This window comes from Ceratotherium simum, chromosome 2, assembly GCF_057802395.1.
Source record: "Ceratotherium simum simum isolate JZ-2026a chromosome 2, ASM5780239v1, whole genome shotgun sequence".
Lineage (NCBI taxonomy): Eukaryota > Metazoa > Chordata > Mammalia > Perissodactyla > Rhinocerotidae > Ceratotherium > Ceratotherium simum.
This window is the reverse complement of record NC_141901.1, coordinates 1,472,630-1,499,926: the sequence shown is the minus strand read 5'-3', so window position 1 is coordinate 1,499,926 and position 27,297 is coordinate 1,472,630. Positions and strand designations below refer to the sequence as shown.

General features: G+C 50.5%; 1 protein-coding gene across 6 annotated transcripts in view; it reads right to left on the bottom strand.

The window, feature by feature from the left end:
- The window catches only part of NFASC (neurofascin), a 181,040-nt gene extending 157,085 nt beyond the window's left edge, over positions 1-23,955 (bottom strand). For 3 of the 6 annotated variants that reach the window (XM_087437003.1, XM_087437009.1, XM_087437018.1), the window contains exon 1: positions 23,815-23,949. In XM_087437003.1, coding sequence (XP_087293129.1) covers positions 23,815-23,921 — 107 coding nt within the window. In that variant the 5' untranslated portion in view covers positions 23,922-23,949. Of the gene's footprint in view, positions 1-23,814 lie in introns of all 6 variants that reach the window. The other 3 variants (XM_087437025.1, XM_087437014.1, XM_087437031.1) reach the window with 2 other exon arrangements.
- Between the last annotated feature and the right edge of the window lie 3,342 nt (positions 23,956-27,297).

Here is a 27,297-nt window from a genome sequence, read left to right as displayed (position 1 = left end):
TCTCTCTTCTAAGAGTTCTTGTATGAGGCAGCCCTGGCCTCTTCCCCTCCAGTTCTTGAGTCTAACTGGGTTTGATTTCACCCTGGAATTCACCCTCCACAATCCGGTATCACCGTCTCCCTACTCCACAGACACACCCTGCCCTGCAATTAGAGCTCTCTTCACTATTCCTCCTCATTCCTCAGGTCTTCTCTCCTTTATTTCTCCCTGTGTCAAAATATTATTAATCTTTTAAGGCCTAGCTCAAAGCTTGCTTTTCCACAAAGCATTCCCCCAAGACTCCAACCAACAATGGCCCTTCTCCTTTCTAATCCCATCACTGTCCATGGGTTCCCAGTCATGGTCAATTGTATTTGAGCATGGAGGGGCATTCGTGAGTCTCTTTCTGCATGTGTAAATCTTGCTCCCACATTAACATGATAAACTTGAGGAAGCGCCTGAGTCTCATACATGCACTCCATCTGCCAAGCTCTAACACTGCAGCATGTGGCTGGGGTCAGGAGGACTGAGAGCAGATCCCCGCTTGAGCCCTCACTCACTGACGGACCCTGAACCCCAGGGGTCCTCTCCAGGGAGTCCTCTCCTCCCCATCAGAGTTCCTGCAGTCCTGTAAGGAAGCTCAAATGAGACTCTGCAAGTACAGGAACGCTATGCATTGTGCATGAGGCACAGGCTCCCCTGCTGGGTGAGCTGAGCGAACGTGCCCTGCACGCCGCCCTCCAGGGTTCCAGCTTCCCTAAAGGTGGTGAGTCTGCAAGAGCAGCTGTCAGCCCAGTGAGGCCAGAGAAAGTTCAGTGGAAAACTGCTTCTCACCAAGAACTCCCCAGGAGACCGAATGGCTCCTGGCTGGACAGGGTGGGGAGGGGACCCTGGAGGAGCAAAGACTGGGGCTTCTGGCTAAATATACCGTCTCCTGATGATCCCCGCCGAGAGAGGAACAGAAATGCCGCCAGGTCAGCGCAGATCTGTGCTAAGCTGGGACTGTGATTCCTTGAGACCCAGAGGTGCAAGGAACACCTATGGGAGGGCTGACCAGCCTGGAGGAACTCCAAAGGGGTTCACTCCCACAAGGAGGGCAAAGTGAAAGGAGACACTAAGGATTAATCCCAGAGTGGCACACACCCACCTGTCCCAGCATCCCCTCCCTCCTCAAACTGCCAACAGCTGCTGGGAATCCATATGGTGGCCCCACTGCAGGTAATTAGGTCGGCTTAGAGGATTTCCCAGGTCAGGAGGGTGGGGGAGGCAACCCACCTGGGCTCTGTTGTCGCAGGCCAAGCTCCCAGGTGCTGAGCTGGCCCCTTCCAAGACAGCCACTCACCTACCAGGTGAAATGTCAGCCAAAAGATGAAGGGGCCTGCATGGGGAAAATGGAAGAAGGTGAGGTTACCCACATGCAGCCCCCTCTCATAGATTCCCTCGATGAGCCCACTGCCCAAGGAACAGAATGAACAAGAGAGAACTCCCAAGGATTTCGGCTCCCTGAGAGTCTATGAATAGGTCAGACAGAAGGCTGGAGGGTGGGAGTGGGCAATGGGCCACCTAATGGCAGGCAGAGAACAATCCAGCTGCAAGATTATGCGAATGGTTAAGTCTAGGTTGCTTGCTTGGAGCCCCTCGGAAGGAAGAACAGAGAAGCCAATCAGCTCTCCTGTGGCCCATCTCTCTCCAGCCCCTCTCCCATCCCTCGGGTGGGCTCCCCCTGCCAGCAGAGATCCAGAGTGTGCCTAGCTGACCCAGGAGCAGGCAGAAAGGCTGTGTCCTGAGAAGCCCAGCTGAGAAATTCATTCACACCCTCACCACGGGGATTCCCTCCTCACTCTCCAAGTGGGCAAGCCAAGAGCATCAGACTTCTCTCAACTTGTCAGCGAGCCATGGAGGGGCTGGCACGGGTGGGACACAGTACCAGGAGCTACGGGCTGTGTGAACAGCTGTGTTCAGGAGACACACACCCAGAGCAAATGTTTCCCCCAGATAGGGGTAGATGAAGGACTTGCTCAGGGTTATAAACCCCATGCTTCAGTTGCCTTCATTTTAACTGCACCCCAAAATAATATGGCAGCCAGTTACTGAGCCCTGGTGTAGAGAGATGCAGAAAGAAGGCTCTAGGCTGGGGCTCCCAGAGGCCAGTCAAGTCTAAATGGGGTATATGGGACGGACATACACAAACACAAACACACACACACACACACAGGAAATGACCCAAGTTGAAAAGGATTAACATATAAAAGTATAAGTTAATGTGATTATGGGGAACTAAAAGCAATTCTCAATTATCTGCAGCAAACGTTCAGGCCAAGGACAGCTTATTTCCGAGCTTGAAGGCACTCTAGGCTGCCTGCTTCTAATATTGACTCCAAGTGTATAAAAGCATTTGTTTTGAGCCTCAACAAAAGAAAAATTAGGAAGGATAATCTGTGTAAAAATAAATGACATCTAGTAGCTCATTCCCAAACCAAATGTGGGTTGTAGATTATCTGGGATTGGGGCTCTCCACGGCATTGTTTCCCATCTGTTAAAGTGGTCCTCAAAGCAGCAAGCCAGGCTGGGAGGACACTGCACTGACAGTGCAGAAGATGTCCACTGAGAGTGCAGAAGATGCTTTGGGCCAGGTGAGGCCTCAGGTGTGTCCTGAGTCCAAGTCCAAGGGCCTTTCCTCCAGACCAGGCCATCAGTGCCTCTTTCAAAGGTTGCTGCCCCCTCCCCCGAAACATGTAACTAAAATTCTGATGCCATTGAAGACACACCAGCCAGCTCACCAAACGAGGCACGCCCAGGAGGCTGGTAAGAGACCCCATGGCGGCACAGCAGTGTTCCCAGGAGTCCTAGGACCAGGTCCCGAGCTCATCCATTAACAGACTGACCTTTGCCAAAAACAACTTTTAACTGGTGGGAGAGCAGAGGAGGGCATACTGTCTACTTGGCTGCACTTGTTTCTGAGCCCCACTGGCAGGCTCCAGCCATGGAGGCCAACAGAGCAGGTCATCACCTCAGCCATGGAGTCAACTGGCCTCTGCTTAAACACACCCTAAGACGCAAAACTCACTCCTCGCACAGCTTCTCACTCCACGTTCTCTTTGGGGGCAGCTCTGACAGGATCAGGTGATATCCAATGTCCCTTCTAACTCTACGACTCGATGATTCTAATGGTGAGAAAGTTCTTGGGTAGTTTGGACAGAAAGATGCCCTCTGATCGTAGTTCTGACATCTGGACTCTCGAAGAATGTGTCTAATCCCATTTCCAACAACACTCTGGCTAGGGGCACATGTCCCCCATCCCCAGCCAAACTCGCACGCTCTCTTGTCCTTCACATTTGTTTTCAGACTGTGCATCATTCTAGAATCCTTATGGGTCAGAGCCAGAAGGAATCTTAGGGACTGTTCTTGCTAATGCTTCTCATCTTTTATTTTGTAATCACCGCAAGGAAATATTCACATAATTTGGTTATTTTTGCATGTTTTTAAGTTTAAAAATATGCTATTTTAGGTCAGCTTATTATTAAAATTTTTATGAAGTGTAGTCTTAATACAGTCTTTAATAATGGTTACTACACGCATAAATTCAATCCCCCCCATTTAGCAAGTGGCACATACTGTCCAATTTAGTTCAGATTAACTAGACAAGAAAAAGCATGATTCGTTAATGCATTTTTAGATGTCATATTATATCGTGTCAGGCTTGGGAATCAAATTACATTATGATAATTTAATCAAATGTTAAGGTGTGAAGATAGGCAAACGCTGCTCTTACATTCTCAAGTTGGAAATTCTTATCCTTGATGCTTTGGAAGTTTTACATTTGGTTTCAACAAGAGAGCAGCTTTCAGACTGATCTGCACGCACTTCTCTGTTATAGGTGTGGACAGAGTTTACTTCCAGTGAATGGAAACCCACTTCAGATATAATTATCACTGTTTTGAGTACCAGAAACATCTTGATGTGCTACATAAAAACTGGTCAAATGAATTCAATCTGGTAACCATCATCCTCAGGCAAATCTGTCGAATTATTATTATTATTGTGCTCCTCACTAATCTGTGACGTGCCATGTTTCCTGTCCCCACTCATGGCTCATTACGGGTAAAACAAACAATAGATGACTAAGAAGAGAAGCAAACTAAAACTACGAGAGCAAAACCACCCCCGCAGTCGGCAGCACTCAGCAGAGAATACACTATCAATCTCCCCCAACTCCTCATACCTCGCTCACTAGGAGAGTCCCAATCTGTTTCATATTAAGGAGGAAAAATGGAATAAATGTATTAACCCAATTGATTAAAAACAGAAATGAAGTCAGATGCCATTTTAGAGAACCCCCCGAGTTTTAGAACGACAGGCTGGAGAAGGAGTCTTGTTCTACCGTCACCTCACTCATCGCCGGAATGAATTTTCTAATGAAGAAATCTAAGCCTAAAGAGGAGAATGACTTAACTGAGGCCACTGGTGTGCCAGAGTAGAGCAAGGACCAGTACCCAGTCTCCCGACCCTGAGCCCTCCCTCTCAGCACCCAGCAGTGACAGGATGGCTCCAAAGCCCACTGGAGGGTAGGGCGGCGTCAAGGGCTCAGACAGGAAGGGACTGGAAATAGCTGCCACAGAGCTCGGACTCGTCCCGCCTGCCTGGTTACCCCGCACAGCGCCAGGCACAGCTCTTTTCCTGCAGTAGGTGCTTGGTGAACGTTTACCGGATGAATAAATGGACGAAACTGTAGCAGCATCAGGATTTGTACTCCTGGCCCCCCGAGTCATGCTGTGCCTGTTCCGGTCCCCTTCCACAGGGTTGAGACAGCCTCTATGTCATCAGGAAAGCAGTCCCTCACCACCCAGCTGCTGGGACTTCCCAGAGCCTAGACGACCAGGACAGTGTGTGGTTAGAGCACTGAGCTGGGAGTCAGGACCCCTGGGTTTGCTCCCAGCTCTGAAACCAAATAGTATGAAGATTGTTACTAAGTGATTTTCCCTCAGGCTCTTAGTCCATTTGGGCTGATTTAACAAAATACCAGACTAGGTGGCTTCTAGAAAACAAACATTTACTTCTCACAGTTCTGGAGTCTGGAAGTCCAAGATCAGGGCGCCAGCCTGGTCTGGTTCTGGTGAGGACCTTCTTCCAGGTTGCAGACTACCCACTTCTTACCGTGTCCTCACATGGCTGGAGAGGTGAGGGTGCTCTCTGGAGTCTTTTATAAGGGCACTGATCCCATCGGTGAGGGCTCCACCCTCATGACCTAATCACCTCCCTAAGGCCCCACCTCCTAACACCATCACCTTGGGCATTAGGTTTTCAACATACAGACTTTGGGTAGGGGGACACAAAATTCAGACTATAGCAGGCCCCCACCTAAAAAAGTTAAAGAGCTGGATTAGCGGTTCTGTAAGTGTGGTCCCTGAACCAGCAGCATCACCTGGGAACTTGTCAGAAATGCACAATCTTAGGCCCACCCCAGACCTCCTGTGGTGGTGGGTCCAGAAGCTGTGTTCTTACGAGCCCTCCTGGGGACTCTGATGCAGGCTCAAGTCACAGACTAGCCTGTGGCCCTGACAGTCTCTGTTCCAGCCTGGATAATGAAATAATGATGATCTTGATGAGGACAGTGTCAGCGACCACCTGCAGAGCTCTCAGTGAGCACGTCACATAAAATAACACAATGGCCAGCGCATCTTGGTAGGGAGGATCAAAAGGCAGAGGCTGACAAGCCCAAGAATGTAGCCACATCCTTCCACTCAGTGGCTCCCGCCCTCCAAGGCTTGTTCATAAGCCTGGAAGGGAGGCCCGAGAAGCAGAGGCTGGAGGAGACACCAATTCAGATGTGTGTGAAGACCAGCACTTACCCAGGCCAACCGGTCTCCCTGGGGACACGCCTGCCCCCAAGCGCTCCAGAACTCTCATCCCAATGTGTCAGACCTGACTTCTGTATTTTGAACAATGCAGGCTGTTCAATAAATAATGGCCTGCACAATGTTATCACTGATTATTTGACTTATTAACAGTTGGGGCAGGAGTGATAATGTTTCTAAGTTGCAAGTGAAGACCAGAAGCTAGGCTGTAGCCGGGACCAGCTGAAACATCCCAGGGAGGGACAACAGACCCTCCATGACCCCTGTCCTTATCCTCTCTGTCCCCAACACCAGTTTCTAACAGCAACTCTTAAATCAGAATAAGATCAACTGAAAACATACACATCAAATCTTACTATTGTTATTTCCAAGTAATTGGGGCTTTTTTTCCCCCCAATTTTATAACTTTTATAATCAGAAAAATAACGTTTAAGAAATAAAATAAATAATAAATAATAATAAAATAATAAATAACGTTTAAGAAATAAAAAGCAGAGGGTCAGCCTGGTGGCGTAGTGGTTAAGTTTGTGAGCTCTGCTTTGACGGCCCAGGGTTTGCAGGTTCGAATCCCAGGCACGGACCAACGCACCACTCATCAAGCCATGCTGTGGCAGGCATCCCACATATAAAGTAGAGGAAGATGGACACAGATGTTAGCCCAGGGCCAATCTTCCTCAGCGAAAAGAGGAGGATTGGCAATAGATGTTAGCTCAGAGCTAATCTTCCTCACACACAAAAAAGAAAGAAATAAAAAGCATGGATTTCTGTACTTTACTGTATGTTTTACTTTAATAAAATTAACAAAAAAGTAATGACAAAGGGGATCTCACCCACTGAGTCCCTGCCGCCTCACTAAGAGGCAGTGTCAGTTCCTGGATGGAGAACGGATGAGACGGGGAGGACGAGTTCTCCAGGCTTCCCTGGTTGGGGTCCTGGGCCCTCTAAGTCTGGGAAATGGGGAAATGATCATTGTTTCCAGAGGGTTGATGGGGAGACAAAGGCAGAGCAGAGGTGAGGCCCCAGGGTCCCAGGTGGTCCTCCACCCTGTCTTCGTATCCATGTTCTTATCAACATCACAGCTGTGACTAATGCGGCTGAACTCCTCTGTCCGTGGAGGGATCCTCTGAGCTTCACCTCACACAGGGACAAACAGACAAACCTGACAACTCCAACCGCCGCCCCTCGCTCCCCACGCCCCTCGCTCCCCAAGCCTACTGCCCGGAGGGAGAGAAGCAAAATATAAAGGGGTCTGCCTTCAAGTAGAAATGGAGGAGCACCCAACCAGGGGCCAGGGCGGAGTCACTCACAACTCCCAAGCATGTGGAATTTTCTGGAGAGAAAAGGTAGAAGGGGTGGGAGGGGCAGGAGAGACTTGAGTCCTCTATAACCTCCTGACTTCCTGAGCAAACCAGCGGGTGAGGAGACACAAAGGAAAAGAGGCGGGGGGGCGGGGGTAGTTTGGGGGAAAGAGCCAGCTGGGACTGTCCCCTGCCTGTGCAGCCCTGTGTAAAAGAGAATCAGGCCTGGCCCGCCTTCCTCCCTCCTGCCGCACGCTGGCATCTCAGGCAGGCGGGTGCAGGACGTGGGGCAGCACAGGTGTTCTACAAGTAGATGGCGGTGAGAGAAGCTGGCTACCAGCCTGGAGGCTGGGCTCTACTCCTGGCTTTGCCGTTAGGCTGCTGCACAGCTCGGAGTGAGGCCCCTCCTCGGGCTTCATCTTCTCCTGGGGAAAATGAGGGACTTGACGTAAGTAATCCCGAAGTCTCCCCAAGCTCAGACTTCTAAGAATCCCATGAGATACTTCCCCATAACCAAGGGCTTCCCCATAACCAATCCATCAACTGGTCAGCCCGGCACCTTTTCTTACTCCAGCAGGAGGGAATAGGGCAGTGGTCAGGGTTACAGTGGACTTCCTGGCTGGGCAAGATCTGCTCAGCATTCGGGATGGCACGGAGTCTAAGCGCTCAATCAGATCAGAATCAGAAGGATCTGAATGGAAGCCCCAACTGCACAGCTGACTAGCTGAGTGACCTCAGAAAAGCCACTCAAGCTCTCTGTGCTTCCCTTTCCTCGTCTGTGACACAAGGCTACTGAAAATATACCATAAGTGGAGTGTGGAGCGAGACGACATCTACTGAAAGCCCTTAGCATGCTGCCCGGCACACAGCGAGCTCTGAATAACTGGAAGCAGCCATCACTCTAACCCGGCTCTTCCTATTACTGCTGCTGCCGTGACAATAACCACGGACGGGGGAGGTCACAGGCCATTCCCACCTAGAACCCACGACCAGAGCACACCTCCTGTCCTCCCACTGCTGATCAGGCTCATAACCTAGGTCAATTTACACGCATCTGCAAGAAGAAAACCACAGGGGCTCCCGAGAGACAGTCACATATCAGTCCTGACTCATCTCAACCCAGAACCCGCCCCTAGCGGAGGAGGAGGTCGCCTACTTTTCAGGAAGTTTAACACCTTCCTCTCCTCCTCTTCGCTGACACACACATACACACACAGCCAGCAGTCTTCCATCAGTACCATGGAGAATTCTAGGATAGACTGGGGCAAAGGTTGAGCAGGTGCCAGCTGCCCAGCTGCGGCTAAATATAGGGCTCAGAGCGGCGCATACAAAACAAATAACAAATGAACAAGCAAGCTAGCCAGCAGCCACCCAGCCAGTCGCGATGCAAGGAGACAACGGGCTCTTCCCAGGCCTGGCCACCAAGTCCCGTGGCTGTTGAGAACACGACTTGGAAACCTGCCAGGTCTGGGAGGGTACAGCCATGGTCACATGGTGTCCATGTGCTGCTTCGACTGAAAGAGGTCTCGCATTGAGTGGATTGCTACCCATCCCCATCTAAGGATCCAGGGCTGCCTTATGCCAGATACCAGCTGAGACCTGAGTCACAGGAGAAGCCCAGGAGAGAGCGAGCTGGGAATCCTCAGGCCAAGAGTCAGGAGGTGGACACCTCGCTCGGCTCTGCCCTGATTCATGCTGCATCCTCAGCTGGTCACCCCGCTCTCTGGGCCTTGGTTTCTCACCTCTGCAGTGGAAATAGTACACTAGCTTAGTGTTTTAGCTCGCTGTGGCTAGGGTTGAGATAGGGATGCAATTAGATCATAGGAAGCAAGACGAGGGGACCAAAATGGCTTGTGAGGAGAATGGACTCTCACTCCCTGGCCTGAGATGTGCATCTCAATTCACCTCTGTTTTGCTGACTAACATTTCTTGTTGGTTTCCACACCATCTCTTAGCCTCAGAAAAGTCATCCCTTTCCGCCACCATCCTTTTTCCCTGTGGGTACAGCCAGCGTGAAGTTAGAAAATTAGGGCTTGAGGTTAACTGGACTGCCCATTTCTGAATTTCCACCCTCCCCTTTGGAGACACTTCCTACTGAGCTTGTTAGGAGCACAGGTTCCACTGTAAACCTCCTCCCTGAAGTCCTCCAGGCTGCCATAGATAAAAAACAGACTCTCTCTCTCCTAGACTCCAAGAGCTCTGTAGTCTGAACCATCCATTCACCTTCGTCCTTGATTACTTTATGTAGTTAGTTATCTTCACCACGCGTGGATGCTGTGTGCGTCCTCAACCAGAGTACAAGGGTTTTGAGGGCAAAGATTGCCTCCTCTTCTCCACTGTAATTCTCACAGTATCAAGCACACAACTGAGCACCTATTTGAGGCTCCAAAATATTTTTTCATTGCTCACCAAAATCGTTAGGTGTACTTGAATACGGCGGGGCATGAAGCTACTAGAAGGAAGAGAAGGTGGGGAAGTCACAGCAGCAGCTAGCTCACGGCACGGGACACTTCTTATCTGCCGGTCCCTGTGCAAAGCGGTTCATGTGCCTTCTCTAACTTTATCCTGACAACCGCATGCAGGGTAGGCACTATTTAACTCCCCAGGTTACAGATGAAAATTAGAGAAGATTTAAGTCATTTGCCAAAGATCACACAACTAGTGAACAGAGAGCCAGATCTGAACCCAGGCAGTGTGATTCCGGGCCTGCTCTTGCACGATCTTCTGCTTCCAAGACCAGAGGCATGCCCTTGGGCATTCACAGCGGGAACTGAGAAAAACAACCCTGGGAGGGAAGAAAGGGGAGAAAGCAGATAACCTGGAGCAAAAACAGCCCAAGCCAGCAAGATCTCTCTTGCCACCACTGAGTAGTCCTTGGCCTGTTCTGATCTGTCCCTGACACACCAGCATCTGGGTAGACCCCAGATGATGTCACCAGCCTGCTGAGAAACAAAGCATCCTTGCTCTCAGAAGCCCCAGTTGCAGCCTTTCAGGGTGCCATCTAAAAGCTCCCTCTTTATTTTTCAAGGTTTCAGGAATGCAAAGGAACCACAGGGTGTGTTTGGAGAGGGTTTTCCCAGTCTAACTCAGAACAGGGCCAGCACCTGACCCGGGCCCTGACCTCACTCCCACATCAGCCTTCCAGAACCTTCCAGCAGGGCCCAGCCACACATCACCTTTAACCTTGGCTTCCCCTAACCTGCATATCCCCCCTCGGCCCCCAACTGTCAGTGCAGTGTGACAACACATTGGGGCCCGCTGCTGAGGGCAGCCAGATGGAGAAGGCGAAGAGTCAGACACATGCGGACCCACCAGCCAAACCATCCAAGTCCCAGACGTCCAGTAGGCTTCATGCTGAATCCTAAAATACTCAGGACAGGTTGTGCTGGAGTAGCCACAGGCCTGCAGGAGTGAAAAGATTAAGCACTAAGACCCCAGACCTCTGCAGTCAGATGGGGGACTAATGGTGTTACACAGACGGGCCATGGGTGGCCAAGCTTCCAGGTGATAAGGAGGTTCATTTTTAGCCCAGGTCTAACTGGAAGTCTTTATGCCTAACAGAGGGGCGCATGCTGAGCATGCAGAACCAGAGAGAGGAGACAGAGAGTTCTCGGACAGAGAAAACTAGGGACACTCAGAGAGAAAAAAGCCAAAATATAAAATGGGGATTTAGCAGAGAAAATAGTGAAGCAACACAATGGATAAACCCTCTGTACTTAAAAGTAAACTTTGAACAATTCATAAACAAAGCTTAAGAAAGTTCTGGATGTTGTCGTACTGGTTCTGAAACAGGAAAGCAATCTCCCAGCATGGAATTTCACGGAACACGTAAAAGAAACATCAGCCAAATTAGAACACAGCAAGAGGAGGAATGTGGACGAGATATGAACAGAGAGTTAGTCTTTTCTCAGTGAGGAGCATTAGAAATTTATATCTGAAGCCCACCATGGGATATCTGTAGTGCCTGTGTCGTCATGCTGGAGTTTCCTATCCAGTGAACTATGCATAGTTCTCTTTCTCCGTGTGGATTTGGTTAGCCTCAGCTAATACCTGATAAGGTCCTGAGTTAAAGGTCTCTTCCAGGTACAGAGAGATGAGCACCTGGACTAGGTGGATCCCTCTGTAACTGGTCAGAAAACACAAATCAGCCCTCCCCCTCTTTTATTGGACAGCTTAGCTGGGCTGACTTCTGCCAGGATGTGCCCTTGCAATAAAGCAGCATTGCTGAAGCTAGCGAGGTGGGCAGGGGGACAGTAGGCATTGGGACCTCCTCTCAGTGCTAAACCTACTGTAGGAGATGGGTTCCCTCCAAGCCCCCAGGATGGGAGTACTAGCACAAGGCGATGAGGATATTCTGTTGACATTACACCCGGGGATCGGGAGGGGGCTCATGGGATTATCTGCCTTCCCGTTTTCTTTCAGTACCAGAATGAAAGGTAAACCTATGTAGACAAAACAGACGAGAGCTGGTTCAGTGGCTCTGACAAGCAGAGAGGGGACTGTGGAGGCAGACGGTGATTCTTCTATGGGGAGGGTGTCACAGCCTCCGCCTCGGGGCCTGAGGAAGACTCTGAGCAGTGGCCTTACAGTGTGGTGTCGGCCAAGACTCTGAGGGCTCCGGTGCCATCAGACTCTAACATTCCTAATGGAAGACTGGAGTTTCTGTGACACCCAGACTCTCCTCTCATTCTTCAATACAAGTGACTCCTGGACAAGGAAGCCTCTCAGACAAAGGGCCCCTCAGCCGGGCTGGAACCCAGAGCTGCCTGCTGGGGAATGAGCCAGGGTTAGGAGACTTTGGAATCAGATCCAACCCCAGCTCTGCCACTTAGAACTGTCCTACTTTGGGCAAGTTGGTTTCCATTCTGAGCCTCCATTTTCTCATTGCAAAGCAGGTAATAACATCCAATCCAAGGGCTGTGATGAACCAACGAGATGCCCAAAGCCAAGCACCAGCAGAGTCCCTGACACAGGGCAGGTGTCCTACACAATCGCTTGTGGTACAACACTAGCACTTACAGAGCTCTTTCTCCTACGTGATTCTGATTTAAATAGCCTTGTTAGGTAGGCATTATTACCCCCATTTTACAACTGAGAAAATTAGAGCTAAGGATGGTTAAATAACTTGCTCTTGTCCCTTTAGATCCCTAATCCCTCAGGTCTTCAGATCCTTAATCCAGTGCTCCTTCTGCCACTCCACACTGGAATAATCATCCATTCAATATGTATTTCCTGAAGGTTCACTAGGTTCCAGGCATGGTTCCAGGCACTGGATGCCCACTTTGACTTGTGGTTCTAGTAGAAGAACTGGCCTGCTCCAAGCCAGTCACATTCTTTGATCCCTCATGGCTGATGGTACATCCACGGGAGCAGTGGTTGGAGTGACAGAGCCCCTGGGCATCATGGCGTAACCAGCTGAGCTAACCACCCACATACCGACAGAGAACCACTGCAGGGCAGGAAGGGTAAGAGGATATAGGACATTCTCTGCCCTCCAGCTACTTACAGTCTCTTGGGGTAAGGAAGGCATAGCCTATCAGAGGGAGCATATCAGAGGGAGCATATCAGAGGGAGGAGAAAATCCACCCAGAGAGCCAGTGGTTCTCAGCCTGGGCTGTATATTAGAATCACCTGGAAGATCTTTAAAACATTCCAGTGCCAGCCGAGACCCAACTTGCAGAGACTGTGATTTACTTGGAGTAGAGCGGGTCCCAGCATCAGCATATTTTAAAATCTCCCCAAGTGAGGCTAATGTGTTGCCAGGGTGAGAACCCATGTGTAGGGCCTTGCGAATCACAGCATGATTTGCCGACCAGCAGTACTGGCTTTGCCTGGGAGCTTGTTAGTAATGCGCAATCTCAGGCCCAATCCAGACCTACTGACTCCACCTCTGCACTTAAACAAGATCCCAGGTGACTCTTGCACACATGGAGGATGGAAAAGGGCAGGCTCCTCCCAGTGAGTCAACCAGAGAAGTCCCTCCCCAGGTGGGAGATGCAGCCCATCTGCCCCCCGCCAGGAAGCCATACCCCTAGAGAGTAGAGCTGGGGGACTCAAGTGACTGTGGTGAGCCATGTCATCAAGCTCCTGTCTCCTCCAGAGCTGCACTGGGGCCTGCATCATGGTGCTCCATGCACAAGAGCTGCTGGAGTCCCAACAAGCCTCATCAGTGACTAGGACTTAAATGTGTCACCATTTAAATGACACGAAGAAAAAGGAGTCTCTTCCCCTTCTACACAGTCCTCTCGTCCACTCCCCCCTCCCACAGAAGAGGCGAGCTCAGGACAGCAGCGCCTCAGCACAGCCCGAGGGAGCCGGCAAGCTGCCTGACCACAACCATAAAGGCAGCACTGTCACTGCAACACGGAGGCGGCTGGTACCAGCGATGCCTCATGAAGGAGGGGATCCTCAAGAGAAGGCCAGACAGAGACACACACATAATCTGGCCCCTCCAGCATCCTGCACCCCACTCCCAGCTCTGTATCCCTGCTACCACTTCTGTCTTTCTTTCTATCAGTTGTGTGCGTCATTTTTCACACGTGCCTGCCTTTGCTGTCTCATTAGACTGAGAGCAACCATCTTTGCTCCTCCTTTGTCACTGCCCACAGCATCAAGTACAGAGACTTACACCCAGCAGGGGCTCGATAAATATTTGTATTCACGTGCATACATTTTGGAGGAATCAAACCCATAGCTCCAGGCCAACAAAGAGCTACTCACAAGTAGGTGTTTTTAAGGATTACTATCAGCACATTGAGATTCTGTGGGAGAAAACAAGAAAATGATAAGGCACGCCTTCAAAAAGCATGCACTCCGGTTCAGGAAATCAGATTTATCTATGACAAGCCTAAGACCAGAGACCCAAGGAAATCAAGCATGTTTATGATAAAGTTAAGCAGAACCATGGGCATTGGCACGGGCCAACACAATGGAAATTTTCTACTCCAGTCTTTTGACAGCTTATTACCTACTTATTGATTCTCATTTTAAAGCGTTTTTTCCCTCTGGTACCTCTACCACTCACCCATACCCTATGCTGAGCCATGCCCACTATACCAGCCAAAGAGAATGTAAAGATGCCTAGAGTTAGAAGGGGAGATGGATCAAGACCAGGAACTTCTCTCTGCTGGATGCCCACAAACATCCAACACAAGGGCACATCATCTGGACGCCAACTTGCCCCAGAGCCAGGTTTCCTGGGCCATACACACTGCATTGCTTGCCCATTCAAGGCTCCAAAAAGCCTCGGGTCAGGTCCCTGGGACCCCAGCCAGAAGCCAAGGAGCCCTCTCTCTGCCCTTGAAAGAAAAATCGCAGTGCATCAGGTATGGTTGTTCTCACTGTGAAACAAGAAAGTCAGGGCAAAACTCCCAGCCAGAGGCAGACTTTCAGTTCAGACTCAGTATGGGGCTTTCTCCAGCAATTCGCCCCCTTTCGCAAGTCAACTTATGTCAAAGGTCAAGTATGGGGTATGAGGGACCAACAAGCAAAAATAAGGGGCAAAGGTCAAGAATTCTCACTGTAGAGCTGTGCAGTCCAATACAGTGGCCACTAGTCACATATGGCTATTTAAATCAAATTAAAAATTCAATTCTCAGTCACATTAGCCACATTTCAAGTGCTCAGTAGCCACAAGTGGCTGGTGGCCACCATGTTGGACACAGATACAGAACATTTCCATCACCACAGAAAGCTCTATTGGACAACTCTAATATTGAATATTTAGATGTTTCATGCAAAGTAATGAGCAGGGTCTTCTGGGAACTTTTGTTGCTCTCTCTGTTTGCTGGAGAGGTTTTAGGTACTCTGAAATGCTGAGTAGACTAAGTGCACTTTTCACAAGGAAAGAAGCAATGTACTGGGATTCTCATGTAAATACAAAGACTCTAAGGAACAATTTCAGGGCTACAAATTGGGTCATTTTAGCATGCATATGTGCATACACATGGTCTCTCCTTCTCAAGAGGGCCATTACTAGTTTCCCCCAGCCCCATACTTCTGCTTTCACCACGAGGACTGTGAGGTCAGATGCTGTAAACCAGTTTGCTGCCAGAAAGCCCAGATGCTACCTAGTCCTGGCCAGAAATGTTTTCCAGATCCCTTGGGGTGGTTCCAAGCATTCCCTGGATTTACCTTCTAACCTGGCATCATTGGGGAGAAAAATCTTTCAGATGGCAGGTCAGCACCCTGGACAGCAATAAGCTCCCTACCAGGGCTCAAGGAAAAGTTCCACACTGCCCTTGTCCCCAAACACCCCTTCGGAAGGAACTATCCCCCAGACAGCACCAGGGGCCTGTGAAGGAATTTCCCATTCACTTCTCCTAACTCCACACCCTTGTCTTCAAAGATCAAGTACAGACAAGGAGCTTCAAATGCCCTCACCAACTCCAAGAAAAGTCCAACTCCTCAGAGTCAAGATTCCCTGCAGTCTGGCCCCAGCCAGTCCCTCCAGCTGCACCTTCCACTGCTTCAGCCTGGCCAGTTCAATGCCTGACCTCTAAACCTTCCCACCTCTAAACCTTTGATCATGCTACCTTACCTCACCAGAAATGCCCATTTCCTTATCTATACCTATTCACATCCTACTCATCCCCAGCACCCAAACCAGCCCCTGCTTCTCTTCAAAACCTTCCCAAAGGACTTTAGTCCACACTGATTTCCTCTTCTCTGACATCCAAAGCACTTCGAGTTTAGATCATGCTTTTAGGGAACTTAATTACATATCCTCTTGTACAATTACTAGGTTCATATGTAGTTTTTCAAGTTCCTGGTGGTCCAGTATGTGGAAGAACTAGCTCTGCCAGCAAGTAGCCATGCAGCCACAAGCAAGTCATGTCGCCCTTCTGAGTCTCAGTTTCTTTTTCTTTTTTTTTGTGAGGAAGACCAGCCCTGAGCTAACATCTGCCAATCCCCCTCTTTTTGCTGAGGGAGACTGGCCCTGGGCTAACATCTGTGCCCATCTTCCTCCACTGTATATGAGACGCCGCCACAGCATGGCTCGACCAGTGGTGTGTCGGTGTGCACCCGGGATCTGAACCTGCGAACCCCGGGCCGCCGCAGCGGAGCGCGCACACTTAACCGCTTGCGCCACCGGGCCGGCCCCATGAGTCTCAGTTTCTTGATCAGTAAAATAATGATCTTGGACTAAACCATCTCTAACATTCTATGAGTTGAGGATTCTCTCAAAACATGTTGCCACCTAGAAGTGTGCTATGCACGTGGTAGAAGCTTCAAAGACTAACTGCAGATGCAACGCATATTATGTAAAACAAACCAGGGCACAGCCCAGGCTGGAGTCAGCCAGAGAACCTGGGTTAGCTCCCAACATGAGTCACAAAGGCTTCAATTCCACTCGGTGTGTGATGACGATCAGAAAGAGATCTAGTTTCTGGCCTCGTCTACGTCAGCAAAGGAAAATTGCCTGTGGCCTCCAAGGCATTCTCCTTCATAAAGAATGTGTCACCTCCAACATGTGGAAAAATACCACACAATGGGCATAATAACAATGTCTCTCACACAAACACACATGGATAGGTCAACCAACACCTGACAGCAGTGCACCAACTCCACCACTAATTACGCATAAGCCCAGAGAGACTATGGAAAAGAACTAAAAGCATAATCTTTGCTGGTACCCCAAAATAAAACTGTAGCTAGTCTCACAAGTCAAGAAGTTCCAAGGGGGAGGGAGAATTGACTTAAAATTTCAGCTCAACATTATACTTCTTGTCAAAATGACAGTTGTAATATCTCCTCATGTTTAAAATCCTATTCTCAAAGCATTCAGCTCACGGATCTACACGCAGTAAGATACAGGGATGACTCCCTCTTACACATGGAGAAATTAAGGCTCAGAAACATTTAATAACTTTTGTGTTACAAATAAAGATCAAACTAGAACCAGAATCTAGTCAGAATAATTTCAATAACATAGACAGCTTGCACACACAAATGCACACACACATGTACATGCACACTTGGAGAACTCTTAGTAATATAAAGAGATGAGTTATGAAACTCACTGGCCCTGGAACTGGAAGGTTCCACTGAATACTTGCAAAAAATACTACTGCCAAAGCAAATCGGCATCAGTAAAGACAGAGGGAACGCTCATCACCAGGAAACGTCCTTGGAATTGCTCTGCCAGCCATTCACTCTCACCCCAGAGAGTCACAAGATCTGAAAACAAAACTTAGCATCTGGTCAACCCACTCCAGTTGGCCTAAACTGGATCCAGGGGAGCCAGCTCAGCATAAGGGCCACAACCATCCTGTCCTGGGCCCTTCCCTAAGCTGGCCACCCTAAGTGCTCAGAGAAGAAAAGCAGGGAGACCACAGTACTACCAGGTTAGAAGAGTAGACTCCACCTCTTGGGTCCTCTATGATGACCCCGAGTACGTCTCAACGTGCTGCCCCAGACATATCTCTACTACTGAATCACATGCACTCACACCCAAGCCACGCCATTTATTCCTCAGGACCCAAAGATCCCCTGCACATTCCTGCCTTTGCGTCTGCTCTTCCTCCAGCAGCTCTGATGATTAAGTCTTCAAGTCTCAATGTCTCAAGACCCACCTCAAGTACTTCCTCTTGCGAGAGGCTTTTCCAAATCACCCAAGCCCAACGTAACCTCTATCAACCTTGTAGCATTTACTGTCTGGAATCAGAAACGTTTCTTATATTTGAATACACATCTCTTATCTCCTTTAGGGTGGAGACAGGGTCTCCCGCGCCTCCACATTGCTCCGGAAGATGGCACAGTACACCTTACCCACACAGCAGGTGTTCAATAAATACTTGGTGATGATGATGAGAATGAGAAGACCTTCTCTGGAGGGTCATCTACCACCTGCGGGCAGAACCAGGTATGAAGCTAAGTACATAGGGCTGGATGGGGCAGGCAGAAACAGCCCAAAAGGGAGCCCACCTGGAGGACTACAGCACTCGCAGCCTTCCTCCAACTCTGGGTGCCAGTGGCTTCCTCCTTCTAGGACCTCCTCCCGCCCTCCCCCTGAGCCGCTGATCCCAGGCTGTTTATCTCCTTAACTCTGTTTATTGTGATCCTGGTAAGAGGTTCTGAAGCCCTCCAAGCCCCTCTCTAATTAAATTCATTAGAACAGATTGGGGCTTTCTTTCTGCATCTCAGAAAAATTAACAACACGATTAGCATCATAATGACTGGGAGAGAGGGGCTGCCAGGGAGGCCTTTCAGGAGGGGCTGGCCCAGCCTGGGAGGAAAAGAGTGAGGATGAGCAGGTGAAAGAGGAGAAGGCAGATGCTCAGGCAGCTGCCTCCCTGAGGAGGGGATGATAATGCCCGCCCGATGGGATGACCCCACCAGGCCCCAGGCACTCCAACTTTTTCATGGCTGGGCATTTGGGAAAGGAAAGACAGGACAAGAAATTAGTCAACGACATAAATCCCAGAGACATGGGCTTCCCCCAACCATCTTCTAGTGTTACAGAGAGAGAAACACATTTAAGCTCTGTTATGATGGGGCTGGAAGTAAAACATAAACCCTCATGCTTTTCACGATGGTGTCCTTAAGACTTTACTGCAAGACCTGGGGAAAGCAGGCAGGGGGAGGCAAGTCTCTTCTTCCCCAGAGAACCTGAACACACCAAGTTTTTGCTCACACACCTGGTGGGTTCCCTCATCTAGAATACTCTCGCCTTCCCTTCCCTGTTAAAATTCTACCAACTGTCCAAGGCTCAGCTCCATTCCCACCTCCTCTGTGAGAGCAGCTAGCATCTGACAAGTACTTAGGACCAGCCAGGAACTGTGGTGGGCCCTTCACTACGTTATCACATTTAATCCTTGTAACAGCTCTCCAAGGTTCATATTAATATCCCCATTTCACAGACTGGGAAACTGCAGCTCCTCAGTAGTAAGTGGAAGGGCCAAGGTTTGACTGTAGGTCCGTCTGACCTCAAAGGCCAAGCAGCTTCTGCTACGGTATGCGACCTCCCTGACTCCAACACCACACTGAGGGATCACTCCTTCCTTCGAAATTTTACTGTCTGGGGTCTAAAGACGTCATTACACAACGTCTTGTAGCATTCCCAAGGGTTGCCATCGTATTTCCCCTATTTGAAAGCAGGAACCACGTTTCTGCATCCTTCAGAAGGACATAGCAGGTACTCAAAAGTGCATGCTGAGCCCTTCTAATAGATTTTCCTGGAGAGCCTTGTACAAGCAGATGAAACCTCCCAGTTCTTTACTTTTCTACCAGGTAGGGGAGCTCAGTACAGCACACAGGAGAGGAGCACGGGCTTCGACGTCAAACACACACAGGTTTAAATGCTCCCTCTGCAACTCACCTGTTCTACAATCTTAACTAACAACCTCTCTGAGTCTGGTTCCTTATCTGTAAAACCAGGAGCTTAACAATACTTCTCTTTGTAGGGTTAACCCTTATGAAGATTAAATGAGATGATGCATATAAGGCACACAGTAGGGTGCCTAGCACGTAGTAAACGCTCTATAACGGTGACTATTGCTATTATGCCACTTTTATTTTTCTTGGCTTGACTCAAACCTAAGGAGAGGAGGATGGCTCAAGAGTTCTCAAGCTGGCTGGCACAATCTGGCCAATGGCCCAGGTCAGCAAAGCTATGGGAGTGCCCACCCAAGCCCCCAGCACAGCCATCGGCTCCCAGAGCCCTCCCTGCAGTCCCAAGGACCAGGCCATGTGCATCTAACCTCTGCCCGTGAGCTAGGCCTGGGCCCTGGCTGCGCATTTTGAGCAAATGCTCAAAAGTTTGACACCAAGCTGCTCTAGCCAAAGCAGGGGTCTATCCACTGCCCACCGTGACCCCTCAGCCACGCTCCCACAATGCCAGGAACTCATTAATCTCTGTGATAGCATTTCTTGTACTGAATTTCAATTTGTTTTCATTTCTGTCTCTCCGACTCCACTTACATACCCAATGCCTAGCACAGTTCCTGGGACATACTCAAAGGCTCAGGACACACTACTGAAATGAACTACGTTAGGTGTGTGGGGAAGAGGGGACTTCTCAGACAGATGAGGCTGGGTCTCTATCCTTAGGCTCTCTCCCAGGTCAGCTGTGGTGGTCCGTGGTAACCTGTGCTCAAGTGCATAACTTCTAAGTACCTCCCCTGCTCACCATTAGCCTCCCTTCCCCTATCTGGACTTCTCTGATGACTCCCACCTGACTCTGACCTCCCCAGAACACCAAGACCCTTCCACACACATTAGAGCTCTCACTATTTGTACTCACCTTGTTTCTGAGCACATAGCTCTGTGTGTACGTGCTTTTTCCCCGTCAGATTAGGAACTCCCTGAGAGCAGACAGCGGGCCTCTTTCCTCTGACTCACTCTGACATTCTAAGCATATCCAGACCACACTTCGCCCCTAAATACAAGTGCTTAGGAGATGGGAATGGGAGAGTTAAGTAGCCTGGATCTTGTCCCGGAATTCTCAGTGGGTACCCAACCCCCCAATCAGGCTTAAGCAGCACTGAGCAGGGGTCAGCTGCACACAGAACATCCCTTCTCTTGCCCGCAACCAGGGATCTGGAAACCTTGCATCTCACCTCCTCCTCCACCCTTTTCCTCACAGTGAGCTTCAGGCCAGCCCTGACCTACCGTTCTGGATAGAATCAACCCAGCCCTCTCCACAGCTGTGGGGGAGAGGGGCGGATGCCAGTGGAATGAAAGAGGCTGCTGTTCCACATCCCCGTCCGGACCTTCTCACTCCAAGTTATCTACGCTATTGGTCTGGCTACTTGTCTCTCTTTCCATTACACGGGGAGCTCTGAGGCCAGACCCTGGCTTGCTTTTCATCTCTATGATCCCAGCACCTAGCAGAGCAGCACACTGGAGCGTTTAATTAGCATTTGTTAAATGAGTAAGTATGGAAGCAGCCTTAAGTTCCTCTCACTTCCTTCTCCTCACCTCCCCCAGGCCAAACAGACTGGGGACTCCCCCTTTCTGCCTTCCTAAGAATTTCTTTTTCTAAAGACTAAGTGCTGATCCTCACACCCCAGCTCTTGCATGGTCTTAGAAGAGAGTGGTGCCAGGAGAAGGGAACAAGTTGTGACACAGAGTGACGGGAGCCTTGAAATCCCATCCCTCGGTCACTGCAGAAACAGGACCCTCCTCTGTGCCTGCCCCCTCAGGTATCCAACGCCAGAACCTCAACCCAGGTTCAGCCACCTCCTCAATGTGCCTCTGAAAGAACCAGCCCTGTAAGCCAGCCCACGGCAGCTCAGGGAGCTGGCTAGGCCTTGCTCCAGCAATCTGGGGAGCCAGCTCCTCTTTCTGCGTGCCTCGGTTTATCTCTGCGTAGCCTTTGTGATGTCAAACAAGGGATGCAGGGTGAGATTCATCACACAAAACTAGGAAATATGTACATTGTTATCAGAACCCCCCACTCAACCTGAGCCCCAATCAAGCACTTCAGCATCAGAACCTTCATCCAATCAGCTCTCTCTCAGCATCAGCTTCAGGTGAGGCCTCCTCCCCAGACCAGAAAATGCCAGGGGAGGCTTCCCACCCCACCCCCACTCATGATGGGAGGGGGCGCAGAAGGGTGACCAAGCGAGGACAGCCAGTCCCCCAACTGCACGCCCCCCTTGCCAGGCGCTGCCTGAGTGCCGTTCAGAGTTGCCGCACATGAGCTGGAGTCCAACCACTCAGATTCTAAAGTGCGGGAGCCTCGCGGAGAAGGGCAGGACCCGTCAGCAATTTGCTCTTTACCTCCAATTTAAGCCTCAGGGTTTTAGGGAAGATGGGATATTTCCCAAGACAGGAATTGGACCGCCACTCCCTATTTCACGGGCTGAGTGTGAATGAGTCTCTTTCCTCGTTCGTGTTATTCTCATTCTTTCTCTTTCTCTATACACACACACACACACACACACACACACACACACACACAACCTTTAGCTGAATCCAAAGACAAGGAGGAGAAATTACTCCCTCAGAAGTGCTAGCTTGGTCAAGACAAAAGGTAGAATGTACTAGATGCGGAGCAGACCCCCATCACCTTCAATTCTTCCTGCAGTGCAATTCCACCAGATCCCATCACTCCCAAACCAGAGGGGAGGACAGGTCTCTGCCTGCCTTCTCTCTGCCCCCACACCCACAGCTGGGATGGCCCTACTCCCAGGCCTCCACTCTCCACACACATTTTCCCCAGGCTTCTCCTACTTATGTCTCAGGTGCAGTGGGTTCTGAACCTGCTGGTGTCTGACCCCATACAAACAATTCGACTCCTGCCCAGCCAGGTCTCAGAGCCCTGCGGTCTGCCCTTGCTGGAGATTTGACTGGCGCCCAGCAAGGCTCACCAAAGCTCCAAGGGTAGACAAGACACACCAGGCCCTCATCCCGGGAGACAGGCAGAAAACAGGCACTGTCATCCGCTCCTCCAGACTGAGGAAGGAGGCATCTCTGCCCAACACACACACACCACTGCCCAATGCCAGGAAGGAATCAGGAGCAGAACCTGGCTCAGGGCAGGAGAGGGGCTGCCATGGGGACCAGAGGCTAGGTGATTCAGCACTCTGCCCACTCTCAGCCCAGCCCCTGGACCACACTCACGACAGCTCCCAAAGCCAAAGTGCTGACCTGGAGGCTGAGGAAGGACCCTTTCTAAAATCCAAAATCTCCAGCCCTCCAGTGGGGCTCCTCAACCAGACCTTTGCATCCCAGGGCTCAGATCAAGACCAGGAAGAGGCTACTCAGCCTGTTCCTTGGAGCCTGCCTCTTCCCCACCCTAGTCTGCCAGTGCTTAGTTCCCCTCCACCCCAGGCCATCTAGGAAACAAACCTGAACAGCTAGGAGTGGCTGCAGAGGAACATAAGAGAGGCCTACTCACCCCAGCATCCTTCACCCCCAAGCCATGAATAGGACCAAACATGCAGAAAGGGGTTATAGTGGATTCCACCACAGCGAGCACATTGGGCCTTCAGGGCCTAGGCCTCCCCACACAGGGAAGGAGGGCCCAGGTGAGGGGGTCTCAGCACAAACCGTGTGGCTACAAACAGCACCAGGAAGGGCAGGTGGGGAAGGCGATGGGTGGCAGGCCAGCTAACAGCCAAGGGGGAGAAGAAGATGGGGGTCCTGAGAGGGACTAGGGTGCAGGAGGAAACCAAGAGGCAGCTGGGAAGGGGCTGGGCCAGGGTGTACAGAGGGGGCCTGGGGAGGACAGAAATTGTGAGGGAGCTGATGGAGAGACAGGCACAAGGAGTGATGGGAGTAGAGGTGGGGACCAGAACAGGGGAGGGCAAGGACAGAGGCTGATGTGCAGGGAAAGAAAAATAGAAGGATGGGGTCATACAAAGTGGGGTGTGGAGGTAAATGGAGGTATAAGGGCAGGGCTCCCGGATGAGGCAGGGACGGAAGGAAAGAGGGAAGAGGAGGAGGATGCAAGAAGGGGGAGGGGACGCGGCCAATGAGACAGAAAGGGTGTTGGGGTGGGCAGGGGGTTGGGAGCTGGATGGGGGTGGGGTGCAGACATGGACAGAACAGGATGGATTCAGGGCATGGGACGGTGTGGAGAGGAGAAGGGGCAGAGACGTGGACGGAGGGGGATGGGGACAGGTCGGGGCATAGAGATGCACAGAGGAGGGCGGGAACAAGGGGGTGTCGCTAGATGGGTTTCCATGACCCCTATTCTACCCCATCCCATCTCTCTGGTGTCCGCGCTCGCTCACCTCCAAAGGCTAGTGCTTCGGCCCTGGGCGCAGTGCGTGCTGTCCGCGGCCGGCGCCGCCACCTCCCCCGCGTCCCCTGCAGCGCCTCTCGCCGCCAGCCGCCGCATTAGGGCAGAGACCAGCCCGTGCGCGTCTCCCGGCGGCCGGCGCGCCCCCGACACCCTGCGTGCGCGCCGCCGCGCCCCTCCCTTCACGCGCCGAGTGGGACCAGGACGCAGGAGGAGGAGGGAGGGACGCTGGGCGCGGCCCGGCCCGGCGAGTTGAGGAGATGTTCGCAGAGCCTGGACAGAAAAAAGGCCCTCGTTTCTCTTCTCACCGACCCGCCGGCGTCTTCGCCGACTGGCGTTGAGAATGATAATTATTGGTGCGCGCTTCCGCGCGCTGAGCGCCTACTGCGCGCCGAGTACAGGGAGCAGATAAGCTGACGCCCCGGCTGTATCACGTGTTTGTCCTGTGTATGCCCCTCCACCAGCAGACTGTGACTTCTTGGGAGCAGAAATCTGTGTTGAGCTTGTGTTCCCAAGGATACTTGCTTATGGTGTACTCTCCAGGAACGTTTGTTGATTGAAGAGTTGTTGGATCCCGAATTGGGGATGTGAGAAAGGTTGTGACACCCGCTGGGATGGAGTGGTCTTCTTTTAAAAATGGGAGATTTCGTCTGCCCAGTAGGGGCTCAGGCCCTGTCGAGACTTGAGATAGAGTGGAAGAAGCCCAGGACTGGGAGGCCAGAGATCCGAGCGTTAGTCCTGGCTCTGTGATTAACTCTGACAAGGGCAAGACACCTCCCTCTGGGCCTCAGCTTCCTCAGTGGAACAATGAGAATTTGATTAGATGGTCCCTTCAGGTCCCTTCTAGCTCAGACATGCCTTACGCTCTGGCTAAGGTCCACAGGCAGAGACCTGAGCTCAGTTATCACCTGAAACAGTGGAAAGATCTGGGCTGGGAAATTACAGAATCTTAGACTTGGAAGCTGCTAGTCCAGCCCCCCATTCCAAACCACAGTTCCCTCAGCAGCCTCCCTCTGAGGTCCCTCAAGGCCACATTCAGCCACCTTCTCTGTCTCACACAGCGCTTGCTCTGTCACTGCCTTCTCTGAGCTGCTCCCACCTGCCTCTCTGTGTCCCCTCCAGCAGTGAGCTCTGGGAGAGCAGGCAAGCATCTTGTTCCCCACTCTGTCCAGCCCCAGCACATGGTAGGTGTTCCATAAATACTTGCTGAAGGAATGAATGACCACTAGTGATAGATGGACTCATCCAGGTAACTGACAAAATGCTCCACTCCATTTAGGGGCTTTGAGACCTACAGTTACAGCTACTGGCAAAGACTATGCCATGGGAAAGGGGGAGATTGATATGGCAGGACCTGAAAGCACAGCTGCTCGTAGGGATCAAGGACCCTGGGCAAAAGGTTTTGCAGGGTCCTTGTCTATACAGACCATTTGATTTCACTCAAAATCTTGTCTCAGCATCATTCTGGCTGCCTGATCTCACACAGTCCTGTGAATGAAATAGCGTGCTGTAAACGAAACAGTGGAGCTGGGCCTAACTACAAGGCCCTGGGATGACCCGGTAGCAGCCAGTCCTGGAGCTTCTGGGGGTGTCTGGTCAACTCCACTGGAGACAGGCAGGAGGGAACGTAGAGGGTGGGAAAATTCTCTGAAGGGGAGAATCTGGAAACCAGGGTGCCCCATCCAGATGGCACTACTGGCACCGGCCAGCCCCAGGCACTGGAAGGACACAGAAAACTTAGAGGAAGCTGCTTCAAAGCACCAGGGCTCCTCAAGCCTGGACCCAGCCTGGACTCCTTACTGGGAGTGTCCAGCTGTGGCCGGTTCCATGGGATAAAGAAAATAATTTTCCTTTTCTAAGCACCTATTGTATGTCAGCTGCTGGGTTTCTTGTCGAGATCACTCACTTGGTTTTTACAGTGCTAGGAGGTAGATATTTTATAGGGAGTATTGCGTAGTGGTCATGGCATCCACCCTAGAGGCAGCCTGCTAGGGTTCAAATCACACCACCACCACATCGGGTCTGGGTGACCTTGGGCAATTTATTTATTTTCCTTTTATTTCTTTAAAAAAGTATCATTAAAGCTATATGAGCACATAGTTGAATTGGAGCCAAATCATTCTATAAGATTTCTTATAAAATAATTTTCCTCATGCTTTCCCTTCTCCAGAGGTCATCACTTTCAACTCTTTTGAGCTATTTCTTAGGCTATTTACCTCCATATCTCTAAATTACTTGCTATAGTGCTACTTCTTGCTTCTGGTGTAGGCATTATCTGCTGATTTCCCCTACCTCCACCTCCCACTTACCCTTCCTGTCCCCCTCCCCAGCCTCCCAGTTCAGTCCTATGTTGCTATTGGTTTTATCAGAATTAGCATTTATTATGACTACATAAATCCTATTCACAACTGACCTTTTCATTTCCTGCAAACTTTTGTTTTTCTTGGACTTAATAATTGTCATTTTTTGTTTCCTTGTTTTGTTTTACGTACAGTAATTATCTATAATTTAACTTTAACTTCCCCGTTAATTGTCTATGTCCATGTGTTCAGAGCTATCAGGCGTTCTATCAATTTTATCTTCTTGAAGATTCTCTCCTGGAGCCTCGTGACAAATTCCGATCTCTGTTCGTTTCTCTATGCCCAGTACACTGCTGTTGACCTCCCTAAGCCTCAGTTTCTCCATCTATAAAAGGGGGATAATTTTAGTACCTCAGAGTCGTTGTGAGGATAAACAAAATAACTCATGTAGCACAGTGTTTGTCATCAAATAAGCGCTCAATAAATATTACCCATTATTATTCTAGATGAGAAAAACGAAGCTCAAGTAACCTGCCCAAGTAATAGTTCAAAGCCCGGATGGGTCTGACGGCACCTACTTAACACTACTTTGCCATTTTAGGGTGGGCCCAAAAAATCTTGGATTTATAATATTAGAATCTTCCAGTATGGTCAAGTTGAAGGGACACAGCGTTTGCCAAGAAAGTCCTGCTAGCCAGCAGGGTGAACTTGGGCCGATCCCCTCGCCCCTCTAAGGCTTGTTTCTCCTCTGTAACACGGCGATACAGAGTGTTGATGAGACCCGGCCCTTTGTAAACCAAGAGGCTCTGCACAAATATTAGTTCTTGCCTGGCCTGCTCTGCCTTTACTTCATTTTTTTCTAACAGCTAAGAAAAATGAGGCCTAGAGGGATAGAGGATCACACAGTGATTTGGTGATTGAAACTGAACTGGGACTCAAGTCTCATGGCCTTTGTGTAAAGAAATTGTCTGGGCCTGAGGGGAGTGCAGAGGCCCCAAGGGCCCCGAAGGTGAAGAAGCAGGTGTTTCTTTGGCCTCGGTGTCCCCGGTATGTCACCAAGCTACAGGCCTGTCCCGATCAGGGGAGGGGCACCACCTGCTGGTGATGGACTCCGGGGACAAAGACCAGCCCTGGCCTGTGCAGGCTGGTCTACTAGTGTGTCAGGAACAGACATT